Here is a 17,406-nt window from a genome sequence, read left to right on the forward strand (position 1 = left end):
CTTGTTTTATTTTCTATTTATTTACGAAGATGGGTCAATAAGTCCTCGACTTTTTGAATTTCCTGGCTCTTAACTGAAAGGGCGAAACTGCTCTTCTCAACAGCCTTCTGTCAGTTGACTCCTGTCAAATTTTGAACAAGCTGATAGCAGACTACCTCGTGACTTGAGGAGAAATTGGAAAAAGTGATTTTTGACTGCTCATTAAGCATTATTTTTTGTGAAAAAAACATCACTCAAATAAAGGCTTAGATTGATAAATACCTACTATGGGAACTCTGCACTATTAATTTAAAAAAATGGTAAAAAAGTGGTTTAATAAATTTCCTTGTTGTCGTACAAGCACGGAAGATGCCGAACGTTCTGGACTCCCAGTTGAGGTCTATACACCCGAAACAATTGAAAAAACACGATATGGCCTTGGCCGGTCGGAGATTGAAAATGCAAAAGCCATAGGCATCTCATATGGCTCAAGGAATGATCACTTGGGTATGTGAAAGCTTTCGACAATATGGCTGCCGACACACATGTGCAGTTTCCTTGGAAAAAATCCATGAATTAGGCTACGAAATGCTACCTCTTAGGGCACTGCTACACGTTCAATATATATTGTGATATTTGGATCGCGATCCATTGTAATGGATCACTCAAAATTAGGTTATTCTGCGATTTGGATCGTGATCCATCAATACTGCTTGCTACACGTTCAATAAATATCGCGATACTGGATCGCGGTCAATATATATTGAACGTGTAGCAGTGCCCATATGCCCTATCCTCCGGATTTAGCCCCAAGTGACTACTTATTGTTTCCAAACCTGAAGAAATGTATCGGCGGAATGAGATTTGACTGCATCGATGAAATCATCTCACATAGGAAGGAATAAAAAATTGGACAAACTTTGGACAAAGAGCATAGAGCTCAAAGAAGAATATGTTGAAAAATAAAATAATTTGTTAATCAAAAACCTGTGTTTCATTCGAAAAGGCGCAGACTTTTTGACCCATCTTCGTATTATGTATCTTACCATAAAAGCAGCATAAAATTTTTTTCTCAAATATCCTCTTTTATAGTATTTTATTATATTATTTTTAACCCTTGTTCAATATTTCGTTTCAGTCATTTTAATTATATCTGTCTAAAATTATTTTATTTTAGTATAAAATCGCTAATAATTTAATACATACAATAATTTAGCAGTTGTTTTTGATATTGGTTTAATGTGAAGTTAAGAATGATGTTCAATTGAAATTTTTATTGAAAAATTTTAACGATTTGTTTTCTTTATAGAAATAGTATAGAAGCAATTTTTGTCGAATGTATTTTGGCCGACACTGTATGTACACTACTCGTACTTACACCACTACTACCAAAGTGCTCTCTGTCTTACATTCCGTTAGCTTTCATTATGCCTCCCACCCACCTCCTTCCTTCATTGCAGTAATTAAAAATTGTATGCAAAGAAAATTTCTCTCATTTTCTTCTTCTTTTAATTTGGTCATGTTTACACACGATCGCATACAGTCACTTACTCACACTGACACCAAAATAAAAGAAACAATAACAAGAACAATTGTTTATTTTGGTTTGTTTTTGTAGTTTGTGATGATGGGGAGGCTGAGAAATTCTTTTTGTGGGTGGCATGTTACTGCAATAAGTAGCTGGCAGCAGCAGCGTCCTCAACTGTTCGGGTCATGGGTATTTTTCTTGTTTTTTTTTTTTTGTCCAATTGCTCAAAGTTGTAAATTTATTTATTGTAAAAATGTTAAGCAGATGCAAGGTGTGAAATATATTAATTGTTCAATTGTTAATTGTTCTTATATGTAATCCAACATCAATATAACACGGACACCGATTGTTGTGAGTTTTATATAAAAACATTTATCTGGTTTACCCGATTTAGTTTATTTTTTCTATTACTAGAAAATATCTGTGGTAAATTTCACGTTGCTAGAGGATAATGTATTTTCCGGATGTGGGCCTTATATAGGAGCTATGCATTATTATGGATCAATATACAAATTATGGACTGATCTTCACAAAAACAAATAGTCTAATTTTTATGTGTATGTATCTACTTAATTTATATATGTATCTCCACAAATTTCCCTCCAAATAATTTTTATATACACGAAATTCATGTCACCAAATTTTGTTACGATCGGTCCATAATTAGTCATAGCTCCCATATAGACCCGCTTCCGAAAATCACTTTAACCCATTATCAGCCATTGTACCTGCTTGAGTACAGAAAAAAGGAAATATTCAACGTTTATTGTGCTTTTGCATTCAACACACTGTGTTTTTTAACAACATACATACAAATTTTAAAAAAAAAATACCGTTAAGGTATATTTTGTCCTGTTTTTTAATCCTGTATCATATTTTTGAATACTAGCAAGGTTAGTAACAATTGAGCTGCGTAGAACAAACCCAGTTTTATGAAAGCTAGAGTTTTTTATAATTTTGTGAAGTAAAGTGATTGTGTGTACATTTTATAAAAATGTATAAGAAAAATAATTTTTTTGGACAAAGTTATGTGAGTAGGAAAATCGGTGTACCCAATTTGGTACAATGGCTTGATATGTATTACTTTTTTTACGATTTTTTACTCTAAAATAGAATTTCAGACCATCAAAACGTGATGTTTTTAATGCAAATGTTTTAAAAACTTGATTTTCTGGAAAAATATGAGCACCACAATTTTAATAGCTATTATTTTATCAGATCCGGATTGTAATATGGATGAAGATAAAGGTGTTGCTGAGGATATTGTTAGAGATCGCATGTACCAGATAAAATATAAGTATTTTGTGACAGTGTTAGCGACGATGATGTTCCATTTGAGCTGTTCTGACAGAAAATAATGTCCTCAAGATCAAGGAAAAAAAATCTTTTTGGACAATAAGACCATGCGATGTTCAAATGTCTCAAACTATTTTTTTGGACAATGAGCTCAATATTATTTCAGACTTGAATGGTAAAAGGTTGTTAGTTTAACAATTAAGCAGACTTGCATTTATGCACCGCAAGCTAATAAGCACATTTTATCCTTCAACGCAGAAAACTTGAAAATATTCTTGAGTATTATGCTTTACAGTGGATATCGCTCTATGTCAAGAGAGGTATGTATTGGCAGCTCTGAGAGGATACTCACACTCCAATTGTTTCACGGAACAGATTGAAAGAAATAAAACGTTTTATTAATTTGGCTAATAACACTAATTTAGATGCTACTGACAAAATGGCCAAACTACACTGGCTTCTGGTGTCGCAACTACTCCTGGAAACCAATTTCCTAAAAAGATAAAAAATCCCCTACGATGCGGTGAATTCATAACAGAATAATATGGTTGTCTGAATAATGCGATATTGCATTATGTGTTGAAAAAGTAATGATTAAAAATTTTTCACACACTAGGTATAAAAATAGCTTACACTTTACGCCATTGTACCCATTCGGGTACAGCCCCAAAAACACGTTTCCTTTTTTTAATTTTTTAAGTTTTCTATGTTCCTTGACCGTATTTTAGTTTAAATAAATAAATTTAAACATTTTGCATTTAAAATGGTCTTGTTTATTAATGGGTTAAAGTGCATTAAACCCCTTAAAAATTTTGGTATACACACAAAATTCACCATAAATAACTTTCATATAGACCATATTTGGTCTAGCTCCCATATAAAGCCCACTTCCGAAAATCACTTACTAATATGTATAAATTATTGATATTTTAAAAGAAAATTAATTATTTTACTGGACAAAAAATTTCCAGTTACAAGTTTTTAAAAGTAAACGAAAGGAATCCCGTTACTTCCAGTGATAATTTGAACAAATTATTAAGTACGCGAACACAACTAATGTTTCACACTTTGTAGGAAATATTTGGGGTATTCACAAGGTCTACTATTTTATCATGTTGTCATAATGTACAATATATTTTAATAGTTTAGTCAAATTTTTATTGTGTTTCAAACAAAAAAGTTCTAAACTAATAACACTATTTGAACTATGTTTATTGTTTTGTCATAAAATAATACTTTTTTTTTGTTTAAAACACAACAACTATTATAATATATTAGAACATTATGACAATATGACTAATAGCAGACCATGTGAATACCACAATTATTTTCTAAAGAAAATAAGACAATATTTGTTTTACCTTTGAAGAAAATTATCCCCCTGTCAATCTTGTAACAATGTTTATGTTTTTTATATTCATCCATCCTCCACGGGCAGTGAAAAAAATCTGCTATATCTTCATTTTGAGAAAAGATATTAGATTTTAAATCTTTCGACATAAGTACATAAGTACTAAAGCTTGTTTATGAATAAATAATGTCCATATTAATATCACATATTTAATTTTGTCCATCATTGTTGGTCTTATTTCTGTGGCTGTTTTAAGAGAACAAGGTTAGTTGGTGGAAGACCCATTGTACTGGATCATCATTGGGTGTAACTCTTCTGAAAAGGGTCGTTCAACGAGGTGAAACTCTATTATTACCACTTGTAGAATATTCAGAATGCTGTGGTCTTGGTTCTTGCTAGGAATTCACTTAGGCTTTTGGGTTTTGTATGACTGGATATACACCCGCAAATTTTTGTAAATTTATTTGGGGATTTTTTTTCCAAACACCTCATCCGTTATTCTCAATTCATTAGGTGGCATCTTTTAAGTCTAGACTTTAACCATAAATAGCTAAATATGGCAACCTCTGATTAAATGTAATGATAATACTGTATTTTCTATTATTGTTTTTAGTTTCTATAAATTTGGCAATAACCTAAAATTTGTTTTTAAAACTATTTAACATCTTTTATTAAAACAAATTGATTGATATATCAAAGAAAATTAATTTCCATTAAATTTAGCTTGAATACTAGCCGGAAAACTGCCTTATCATCCATTTGTTTGCCTATAATTTCCACCTTCCAATTCGATTAGTTTCTTGTATTTCGTTTGGTTGTTTGTGCACAAAACATAATACAATGGCTGTCGTGTCAGTTGTCGTAGAAATCGTACGCAGTTTGCTACTTTTAGTAAAAAAATTCTTTAAAATTTTGCCGTGTCGTGCAGTGAAATGTTATAAAATTGTAAGTTTATTAAGAAAACAAATAAAAAATTACCGTGAAAATTTTGTCATAAAAATAACCTCAAAATGTGTTAGAAAAGGGAGGTTATAAACTAAATGAAATACAAATAACGAAAAATAAATTTATAAAAAATTATTAAAACGTGCTTTTCACAATGGTTGCTGAAAGCACATGTGATGTAATCAAGATAAATGGCTACGCCTGACCCGTATTTGTTCATTGTGATTAATTTGTGGAAATTTGTTTAAGATGTGCAAAAGCGGTGTTTGTGCTAAAACTGAAATGTAAATAAATAAAAGGCATAACCTCATTTCGCCATAACCTTAAATGGCAATTAAATGGAAATTGGAACAAAAATATATTGCAATTTTTCATAAACTTGGAATTATTTGTTATACGTATGTATGTATGTGGATGTTAAAGAAGAGGAAACTTCGGCTAATTTGTTTCATATAAGAATTTTGTGGCCGTTTTCGTTAGTGGATTACGTCGGTAAAACAGTGAGCGTGGATTGTGTGTTTCAAAGAAAGAAAGAGATGAATAGTGTGTTTAATGTTATTGGAATTTGTATAAATGTTACCATATCAAAATTGGAAATTGTGTTTGACAATTAAAAAAACATGTGTTTGTAGCTGTTGTTGTTAATTATTCCTACCACCCATTTGTTGATTTTTCTAATTCTTTTGCTGTTGTTTTTTTTTTACATAAAACAAACAAATTTTATAATTTAGTGCAACAACGTGTTTTATCCCTTAAATTCCTGCTTGTAGGGGACATAAATAAATGTTTAATCTTTTTTAAATACAAATATTCCTCCTTTTTTACTACTTGGTATTTTATAGTGTTTTCCAAATACGAAAATCAATTGTGCTTTAATTTATTATGGATAATCATGGCTATGGTGGCATACAGTGGATACAACACCACTCGAGTAATCACTCCTCCCATGCCGGAGATATGAAAACTGCTGGTCAGTTGATGATAGATCCTCAGCCGCCACGTGAAGAGGATCTTATGGCCAGTGCAAATTCATCGTCGGACTATATGGCCACAGAGGATGAAGCCGATTCGGCAACTATAGCCCAAATTGCAGCTGAAAATCTAATTTTTATGGCTCGCGATGGTCAAATGATGACGGAAATAATAACAAATTCTACGACCGATGCAAATGGAACTGTGGTTGTGACTGCCAGCGACGGCGAACAGATTGACTGCGATGCCATTATGGAACAAGCTGCCTTAATACAACAACACGAAGATGCTGGTGGTGGAGTTTATAGTGTGGAGCATTTTAGCGAGAATACACCGCAAATGGTGACGGAAGAGGTCATCACCGATGATTGGGTGCAACATCAAGGGGAAGAAAGGTAAGTGTGTGAACGAGTGATGAAAATGTCAATAAATCTGTTGAAGTGTGTAAGGGAAAGATAGTAAAATATTCTGCGAGATGTTTTTTTCAAAACTCTTCTTTATTTGACAAAACTCGTACTATTTTCTCATATGAATGAGGTCAGCTAAATTGTATACTTTCCATCATACCTAGCATTTATTAGTAACATATTTGTTTTTTCTTTGTTCAAAATCTGTTAAAAATATTGATTTTTGAGTTACTTGCCTTATTGTTTGGCGGTAATTCTATAAATAGGAGAGCAATATATGTTGAAAACACAAAAACGTAATTTAGCCAGTTGTTATTATGCAAGGGAGACAAACAGAAAATAATAGACCTGATTGTGACAAATGGAAGCAAATTGGTCAATTACAAAAGGAACATAAAGTCAGTAATAGATGTGGAATTTGGTACCCTGAATTATATTGTACCACAATTAGGTAAAAGAAATAAACAAACAAATTAGTTCGAATGTAAAGTGGAAAAAACTGGATTAATAAGATAGTCAAGATTGGCGGTGTGAGGCTTTTTTTCAAGGCTAGGTATGGGTCAAATTTATATCATAAACGATACAATGACCGAAATCTGATACAGATCCTTTTTAAATGATATAATATGTACATACGCTGAAGAAAATATGCCCCTAGTTTTGAGATTCCAGCTCGAACTTGACACAATTATAGGGTTGTTACCGAGTCGTTTACATTTTCTAAATTCGAACTTGAAAATTTTGAAAAAAATTCTAATTGTTCATTAATTTTAAAGTATTTTCAATATAGTATCAGCATATAAGCTTTTTAAAATAAGTACGTTTGAAAATTCGAAATTTTCAAGGAGCTCGCTCTCTAAAAAGAAGAAAATTAAAATTATATCAGATAAATTGAATAGTTTGAGTTCAATGCTAAAAAGTATAATTACATTCCACAAATGTAATATTAAATATTTTAATTGTAAATCTAATAAAGTTGACTTTATCTTCGATATACACATTTTATTTTGTAAAAGGTCTTCTGTTTCAAAACTACAATTACGGAATACAGTTTTCAAAAGTTTCCATCCTATAGTCACTCACTGTAAAATAACGTTTGCAAAATTAAAAATAATGTTTTTCCTGGTAACCGAACATATTGTAACATAAAGGAGAATTTTATTTTTATTTTATTTATTAGTTTGTTGTTCTATACAAAAGACTTATATTCCAGTACAGAACTGAGGAATTGTAAAACACATTATATAAAATGTTGCATAGTATAACTAAATTTTTACAAAATAATCAAATAGATCAAAAATTGAGAGCATATAGGTAATTATTACAATATAACATAGAAATACAATAATAATAACTAAAAATTACATTTATACATTCAATCACATTTAGTGTTTATAAAAAACCGACTTTTTAAAAAACCGGTTTGTCGGTTAACCGAAAATTGGGCTTTTTTAGAAAACCGGTTTTTCGGTTAACCGACATCGAAAAAACCGGTTAAACCGGTTAACCGTCATATATATGTAGAAAACATAAAATGTCCAATAAAGTATATACAGCTTTACAATTTGTAGTTTTTAGTAGTCAGGAATGGTTAATATTAAATACTTATGAATATACAAAAGTGCTAAATCCATTTTATTTTGTAAAAATTTCAAAATTATTATCTCAGTCAAATGGAATTGAGTATAAATATGTTACTAAATATATAATATAATTGTTTTAATTATTGGTTTATTCATTAAATTTTTCTGATATGGAACAGAAAATGTAGCAAGCCTCAAAAAAGGACCTATAAGATGCAAACGCACTTCTTCTTAGCTGTGATTATTTGTCATTATAAATCATACCAAATAATTAATAAAACTCCATTATCAGATTTCAAAATATTTCAAATTATGGATTTTGGAACGTTGTTATTTCTGAAAAGGACTTTGTACACTAAGCTAACGAAATGAATAATAAAATAAAATTTTAAGAACAAAACACCCTAATGAAGTCAAATTGATTGAAAGAAGGTATGCACATCAAATTCAACTTGACGTTTGGTAAAATCATCACTAAGTTTATAATGAATCATTATTAAGACTTTGCTTAACTTCTAGAATTCTGCGGAATTTAATTTTTATAGTTTGATTATGTGCAATTTATTCTGAAAAAGTTTTTAAGTAAACTCATCGTCCTCTACTATTTAGAATCATTGTAATTCTTAAAAATATCAGTCTAAATAGGTTTATATTGTAAATCAGCAGTTTAGGTTTCAAATCAGACCAATAATGTTTGTACAATGAATATAAAAAATGCACAAAACCATGAGATTTCTTAATTTTAAACCTAAATTTTAAAAACCGGTTAACCGAGTGATAAAAACCGGATAAACCGGTTAACCGAAAATCAACATTTTAAATTAACCGGTTCGCAAAAAACCGAGATTTCGAAGAAAAACCGGTTTTTCGGTTAACCGGTTAACCGGTTTATAAACACTAATCACATTACATTAAACAGATTTGTTTTTTAATTTGAAAATAATTTAATAATGTTTCTTTTAAATTTAAACGCGTTGCTGATGGTTTGAGAACTATGGGGGAGTGAGTTCCAGAGAGGTATTGCGAATGTAAAAAATTGCCATTTAGAGATGCGGTTACTAGATTTAAATATAATTAATCTTTTTCCTCTGTTTGATCTGCAAAAGAGTAGTCGTTCATAAAGGTGGTTAGGTTGTCGCGTATATATGTATTATTTTATGAAGGAAAATCAGTACTCGTGTTTTAAGTAAATTATCAAAACTAATTCCATATATTTTATGCGAAAATGCTGAGATGTGGTCGTATCTTTTTAATCCGTACACATAGCGAACAATATTATTAAATGTTATGTTTAGTTTTCTCATACTTCGTGAGTCACTGCTGGCAAATAGCTCACAACCATACAGTAGTATTGGCGTTAGGTACGTTTTAGCAAGCATTATACGAATATTTAACGGAGTACAGTGTTGAGTGTGCCAAAGAGACCGGAGCTTGGAGAATGTGCGCCCACAAACATAATTAATATGATCTGACCACGTCAGAGTGTTGTTGAACATAATACCAAGATTCTTAGCATGGTTTACAATTTCAATTGCTTGATTGTTTACAGTTATATTAACATTAGATGTTAAATAGTTGGTTTTTAAGTTTTTCCCGATAATGATGCATTTAGATTTCTTTGGATTAATACTCAGTCCATTTGCTGTTGCCCACAAATAAATATCATTTAATTCCTTGTTCAATGTTTTAACACATAGTTCAAACGAGTTAACTTTGTAGCTAATGTAAATCTGAATATCATCCGCATACATTCGAATTTTACATTCATGTAGTTTTGTTTGTAAGTCGTTGGAATACAGTGAAAACAAAAGAGGGCCTAGGATTGAGCCTTGAGGAACACCTCTTCTTATTGGCAAGGGCTTACCAATTGTGTTGAGAGTTTTAACATACTGAGTCCTGTTACTAAGATAGGAATGAATTAATTTCATGGCCGTTGTCGAAAACCCAAACATATTCCTCAATTTGTAACATAGAACATTGTGATCTACAGTATCAAATGCCTTTGAGTGATCTAGTAGAACTAAGAATGTAACATGTCCACCGTCAACATCCTTCCTTATGTCTTCAGCAACATCCACCAGAGCAGTTATGCAACTATTCTTTTTTCGAAAGCCAGATTGTTTATCAGTTAATAAATTGTTATTATCAATAAAGTCTATTATTTGGATGTGAATTAGTTTTTCTAGAACTTTCGAAAGAAATGGTAAAATAGATATGGGTCTATATTCAGAATTAGTTTTGGGTATTGGAATAATTTCTGCAGTTTTCCAACATGTAGGGTAAGAACTTGTGGTAAGAATTTTATTGAAAATAAATGTCAAGTGGGGAAGCAGTTTTGGTAAAATAATTTTAAGAAATTTGGGATGAATACCATCTGCGCCAACAGCATTGGAGGTAATTGATAGACACCTTATTCGAATGATTCAGAATAAGGTGCTATATAAAACAAAATTGCAGGAGCAATTGTCTTTAAATTTTACTATATTCTTGTCATCTAAATTATGTAATTTCTTCTTCTTTTAGAGTTGAAATACCCGCCGAACAAATTATTGGCTCAAGTTCCCAAGTGCTGCTGGACATTGAAGTGCCCCTGCCAACCGTACAAGATGAATACACTGCCCTGCGACCATACCCCTGTGACTTTTGTAGTCGGCGATTTCGCAAAAAAGCCAGTCTAATGAATCATATGGTGGCTCATCAAACGGATCGGCCACATTTGTGTAAATTATGTGGAGCCAGATTTCTAAGGCGACAAGATCTCATAAATCATTTAAAAGGGCATGCAGAAGAGCCCACAGAACCACAAATGGATGATAGTGATTGTAAGTGGAGTAAAACATTAAATAAAATAAATAAATTTAAATTTATTATTAATATTTCGTTTTGTTAGTCATACATTTTGTTACCGACACCACTTCCTCCTCACAACGTACTTCCAACGATCATTACTATGAACAGGATTGGAGTGTACCCGAAGATTCGGTAACCATACCAACAAAATCTAGTCGTAAACATCAACAACAACCGCAACAACTGCAACATATTACCTCCATTTCTAATCAACAAATCATGATGGAAAATACTATAACCTCATCATCCCCCCAAGATGTGCTAACTACTACACAAACTACCACAGCACCGCCTAGGGGACGTATAAGTCGTCTCAAGCCTAAAGAGGACACCTCTTATGTGGTCGAAGTACCCAATAATTGTTCATCAAGTGAAATGATTATCTCCTCGGCTTATAGCATTGTAGAATGTGATACTTTGTCTGCCAGTACGGCAGCCGTTAAACTTTCTCAGGACAATACACCCGCTCTGCATGAAAATGATGAAGAACATAATGTGCTACACTATCCCGTTATAGATGATAGCAAACCATTTGTTTGTCAAGAATGTGGTTTGGCATTTTCCAGGGAAAAAGCCATGCTCTCACATACCAAGGTAAGGAACAGGTTTTAATTATTATTTTATTTTTTTTTTATAAATAGAAGAAACTGATGATTGAGTTTAAACAAACGTTTTGCAATGTTTGAAGGCTGTGTGCTCAACCCTTAAATGTTACGACTAATAGCACAGCCTTGAAATTCATCTGATTCACAATAATTCCTAAATAAGTTTATACTCGTTTAAAAAAAAGTAATTGAAAAAAATTTTTTGTTCTAGACCCATCGTAATGATTCTCCCTTTGAGTGCCCCCAATGCAATGAATTGTTTTGGGATCAAAATAGTTTACAGGATCATCAAAAAACTCATCAGTTTGAAGAAAGCAATTCGGAATATGATCCCAATGAAGGCGAGGATGAAACACAAACCGAATCAGAGTCCGAACAACAATTATATGGTGAATTTTATTGCAGCGAATGTGGCATGTCGTTTCATCGCCAGGATCTTTTAAAAAGGCATTCTAAAAGTCATCCCGCTGGTAATGTGACTATGGGTCAATCTGCACACAATGGCATGGAGAGCAGAGATCAACATTGTTGTAATACTTGTGGAGAAACATTTGCCGAGGCTTTAGATCTGTTGGCGCATGCTGAAATACATGCACGTTACCCGCCCTTTAAGTAAGATTTGTTTTTTTGGATTTTTTTATTAAATATCTTTCTTATTTTTTTCTTATTTTTTCTTTAATAGATGTGTTTTATGCGGTGAATCTTTTTTCGAGGAAACCACCATCAAAAAACACCTACAGTCTCAGCATCCCAATGAAATCACCGAGAACTCTTGCATCTTGTGTGGCAAAGAGTGTCGAGATCGCAAAGCCTTAATGAAACATGCCTGGGATCATTCGCGAGAAAAATGCCACTCTTGTTCGAAATGTGGTAAAAATTTCCATAACAAGGCACGCCTTAAACGTCATATGGCCTCACATCGTGACAAGTCCGTACAATGTGATGTATGTCACGAAGAATTTCCCGATGGTCGCACTTTATCCAATCACCGCCACTCGCACAGTGCCACTTCGGCGGGTAAACTATTCCCCTGTCTAGAATGTGGTAAAACCTTTGGATCACGGAGTTCCCAACAGATACATGTACGCATTCACACTGGCGAACGACCCTATGGTTGTCGTTTTTGTTGGAAAGCATTTGCCGATGGTGGTACGCTACGAAAGCATGAACGTATTCACACAGGAGAGAAGCCATATGCTTGCTCAGTGTGTCCGCGTGCCTTCAATCAACGTGTTGTGTTGCGCGAGCATATACGTTCGCATCATTCGGGTTTGGATGCCAAAAGAGGCACTTATTATTGTACGGTCTGTGGTGCTGAGTTGTATTCGTCGGGAGATTTGATACAACATTTAATACAACACAGTGATATGAACACAGCAATGCAAAGGCAACCAGTGGTAAGTAGATTCTTATTTATTTATTGTTGTTTACCACTGTTAAGTTTTTTTTTTAAATTAAAAAAAAAGTTGCAATAAATCTGTATTTAACAACTTCCAAATGTTTAAAACACTTTTTTAATAATAAAATTTGTGAATTCCCCTTAGACTGGTCCTCGGAAATATAAACGTAGACGCAAATTGAAACCTCATGAACTGGCACGACTGAAACGTGAAGTCAAACATAATGGTGGCACTGGAAGTGACATTGATTTATCCGACTTTGATATAGACAATGTAGACGATTTGCTGGCAATGACAACCGACAGCAATACGGCCACTGAAACTGTAGCAACGGTCCATGAACCGTCAATCTCCCAACCAGGAAAGACAAGCAAACGAAAGAACGTCTCAGCCACTCTAAACACTGAAAGCAATAATACTAATAAAAGTAAAGCAACCATTAACAAAAATAACAAATCACATATTTTAGAAGATCAAGAAGATTACGATTTAGATGTGGGTATAGATGATGATGAGCTTAAAAAACAACGTTACAACTCTACAAGTAGTGATAAAATTTGGCCCACAAAACAAACCGATGACACCTATAAATCCCTGTTATCGAATTTGGAGACAACTCTTCAAAGTATAGACACTTTAGTAGTGGGTCCATCAACAAAATCCTCCCATACCATAGAAAATAACATGCTGGAAACACAGCAGCGTCAGACAAAGCGTAAAATTAAACAAGAGTCCACCTCGACGGCTCAGAGAACACAACAGGTGCAACTAACAAGAGCAGACAAAGATCCATCTACTGCCACAAATGGCAGAGGTCGTAAAAGTAAAACCGCCACCAAACAAACCAAAGGACCACAAATGATACATACAGAAAAATCAACTACAACCACAACTGACAATGGTGGCGGTTCGGGAACAGGCAAAAAGAAATCTAAATCCATTATAACAAGAACACAAACCACAGCTATAGATTTACTGCCTAAAACTTCGGCCATAGTGGATGATTACGACATTATATCGCCCGCCTTGCAACCGCCCAAACAAATTAGCTCTAGTCCTTTGCATATAAAACAGGAACAAGATAATCACAAACACAACTATCACCATCACCACCATCCACAGCAGCATCATTTAATGAAAAATCCTCCAAATACAAATCACACCACTTCTGCCCGTACCCAGTCAACGACCCGCCACACAAACGCTACTGATCTCTATGATGCTCACTTATTGCTAGAGGCTTCGTGTCTGCGCAGCGAATTAGATGAGATTCTAAGATCACCCTCAAAGTCGTCCAACAAATCAAGGCAACGTTTTACCAGTGAATCCTCTACACAATTTTTAGCTGAACAATCAGAAGAAGAACAACATTTGATAAAAATTGAACCCACATCGCCTGATCTAAGGGAAATTGTTAATGGTGCTAGTTCGGTTAATACTAGTGCAGCACAAGGAGACCTGGAACTGGAAGTTGTATCCACTAAAAGTTGTAGATCTAAATCTTCCAGATCTCAAAGAGCGGTAAATTCAAATCGTAAATATTTAGAATTTACCGGTGATATAAGCCCTACTGAGACCTCCAATTTAAACAAAAGAGCCGCCTCATCACTCTCAACAAAGTCTTCAAAATCTGCCCGCACCGAACCAGACAAATCGGTGCAAAATTCTACAACTTCATATTTAGATTACACCATGGTGGATACATTTAATACGGTTACAAGTTCCTCGGCGAATAATAACAATTCATTTGCTTCTATCTCGGCAGTGGTTTCAGCAGCCGATGCTTCGGCAGCGGCTCAACAAAACTCCTCTGCAGCTGCTGTGCGTAAACCTCAACGTTATTTTGAATGTGAAATGTGCAGCGCCATATTTTCAGATCGTGCTCAGCTATTGGATCATGTGCCCATACATATTTAATTAAACGCTTTTATATTAATCCTTGCATACTACAAAAACAATCATAAATGCCACTAACGTAAAGTAAACTCTATTCTCTTAGCGTATCTATAATAATCAATCAGTCAATCGTTCAATAACCTACCACCACCATAGTGCCAACAATTATTTTGTGTTCAACTGAAATAATTTTTCTTCCTTCAAAATGAGTTTTTCATTGCAGTTTCTGCTGATTTTGTAGATAATTTTACTAGATTGTGTTTTTTTTTTTAATTTTCTTTTAATTATTGTATTTAATGCTAGTAATATTTTTCATTTTCTTATTCTATATTAAGTATGTACTACTATTTAATATGAAACAAACACACATGTAATGTAGTTTTTAGTTTTTTTTTTTTATATTTAAAGAAACCTTGTTACCTTTGTTTAGGGTAATTTATTTTTATTAATTTGCTAACAAAATTTAATTTGTTGTTTTAATTTTATTTTCTTAAGATGATTGGAAAAAAATGTGTAAAATTTGGTTGCTTAATTAATCTGTTAAACAGATTGCGTTTTAAATTAGTTTTTTTTCTTCCTTTTCTCAAAACTGAACAAATAAAGAACAACAACTACCATATTTTGTAAAAATTAAAAAAAAAACGTATTGAATTTTATTTTGTATTTTTGTGAGGGTTGGGATTTATACAAGAAAAAATCCTGAAGTCTTGTGAATAAAATTATTATAAAAAATTTCTGACATATGAGTAAATGGACATTTTTCCAATTTTTAAATTTGACCATAATGGGTTCAAAAATGTATATCTCATATAAAAGTTACAATCATATTCAAAACCCTCTATATAAGAAAACACAAGTTTATTTATTTCCATTATTTATGAGGAATTATCGTTGATCAAATTTTTATTCCGGGGATATTATGCTTTTTAAATCTTGTAAATTCTTACATTTATTTGAAGGTATTGGAAATAGACCAATTGAATTATGATGTTTATACGGTATCTATTCCGGATCAAATATTTATATACACAAAAAGGCAATACATATCTTGAAAACGATCATCCAATTTAAAATATTTGGTCAGATTCATCATGATCAAGTCAAAATTATAATTATACGAAATAATTGAATTAAAAAGTAATTATGTATTAAAAAAAACATACAGAAATATAATAATTTTGTGATCGAGGAATGTCAATAAAATAGTTTTTTTCTTTGAAATTTATACCACAAAAATGGACTTGTTGGCTGAATATTTTGCCTTCAAAAACTAATTTTCATGGAAATCGAAGATAGAGGGAGGATATTGATATATCTTGGGAATTAAGCTCTGTAGACAAAAACGAACTATACCTTCATGTTCTAGATAAAAAGGTGTACCTCTGGTAAATTAAAACAGTTGAAGAAAGAGTATTGCATGTGTTTGGGTATTTAAGTCGTTGGTTATTTATTGCTTTCAAAAATAAGGATAATATACAAGACGAATTTACACAAGCTTGTGTCAATGCCATAGCTGATTATTTGTTTCTTCATTTGAGCTGTCAATTTGACTAGTGTTTGTTGTTGCGAATACTACAACAAATGTAAAAGCACCAAAAACAACAGGCTGACTAAACAAACACAAACTGCATGTTGTTTTTGTAAATATTGTACTTGTTGTAGAATCGCCATTATCTTTTTTGGATTCGCCAAGATAGTAAATGAAAACTGTTTTATCCTCTTCATACCCTCTTTAAATCGTAAATTCCACTTAGATTTTTTAGTTTCGTTTTAGTTCTCGTTAAAATTCGTCGGTTGAGGTTTGCTCTAATTAAAAAAATTATTTTCTACTGTTTAAAGCTAATAAAGCTAATTAAATTTTGTGTTAACATAAAAAGCATTGTTTAATCTATAAAATAATTAAATAAAATGTGCAATTTAATGTTGAGTGAAGTAAAAAATGCCAAAATAAAATTGTGCAAATTTTAATGCAACATGGCGTTAGTTTTCTCTTTAATACAAAGCTAATGGAAGGTGAAAAAAGAAGAAGATGAAAAGAAAAATGTCGGTTAGAAGTTCGGTTATTAAATAATGCATTAAATTCAATATAAAAGCAATTATTTAATATATAAAATAATTAAATAAAAGGTTCAATAAAAAAGCTATTGTTAAGTAAAAAGTGGTAAAAATATAGAAGTGCAAATGTGTATGCATTATGTTGTTAGTATTTCTTTAATATATAATGTTAATGCATAGTGAAAAAAGAAGTGTGTAAGCAAAAAATAAAAAGGAAAGAAAAATGTCGGTTAGGAATGCATTAAAGTCAATATAAAAGTTTAAATTAATTAATAATTAATATAAATAAAATGCACCTATTAGTAATTGCAAATGTGTTTATGATTAGTTATAAAGTGTTTTTATATATATATGTTCACCATCTTCAAAACCTGCATATCAACAAATAATTGGTAAGTTTTTAATTTTTTATCAGCTATTATTTTATAAATATTAATAAGAGTATTGAAGAGGATTTCTATATATTTCGGATTAAAGAATATTATTCCCGATTTTGACATATTGTAGGTCCAACTTACTATGGCCTTTTATATGTCGTT

General features: G+C 32.2%; 1 protein-coding gene across 1 annotated transcript; it reads left to right on the forward strand.

The window, feature by feature from the left end:
• Positions 1-4,961: 4,961 nt before the first annotated feature.
• Positions 4,962-15,434, forward strand: LOC135963597 (uncharacterized). The gene is made up of 7 exons (XM_065515520.1): positions 4,962-5,099; positions 5,942-6,466; positions 10,585-10,883; positions 10,952-11,505; positions 11,728-12,128; positions 12,199-12,913; positions 13,061-15,434. The coding sequence occupies exons 2-7, from the start codon at positions 5,982-5,984 to the stop codon at positions 14,831-14,833; spliced, it is 4,227 nt and encodes a 1,408-aa protein (XP_065371592.1). The 5' UTR covers positions 4,962-5,099; positions 5,942-5,981; the 3' UTR covers positions 14,834-15,434.
• Positions 15,435-17,406: the final 1,972 nt, after the last annotated feature.

Source organism: Calliphora vicina, chromosome 1 (assembly GCF_958450345.1).
Source record: "Calliphora vicina chromosome 1, idCalVici1.1, whole genome shotgun sequence".
NCBI classification, from domain to species: domain Eukaryota; kingdom Metazoa; phylum Arthropoda; class Insecta; order Diptera; family Calliphoridae; genus Calliphora; species Calliphora vicina.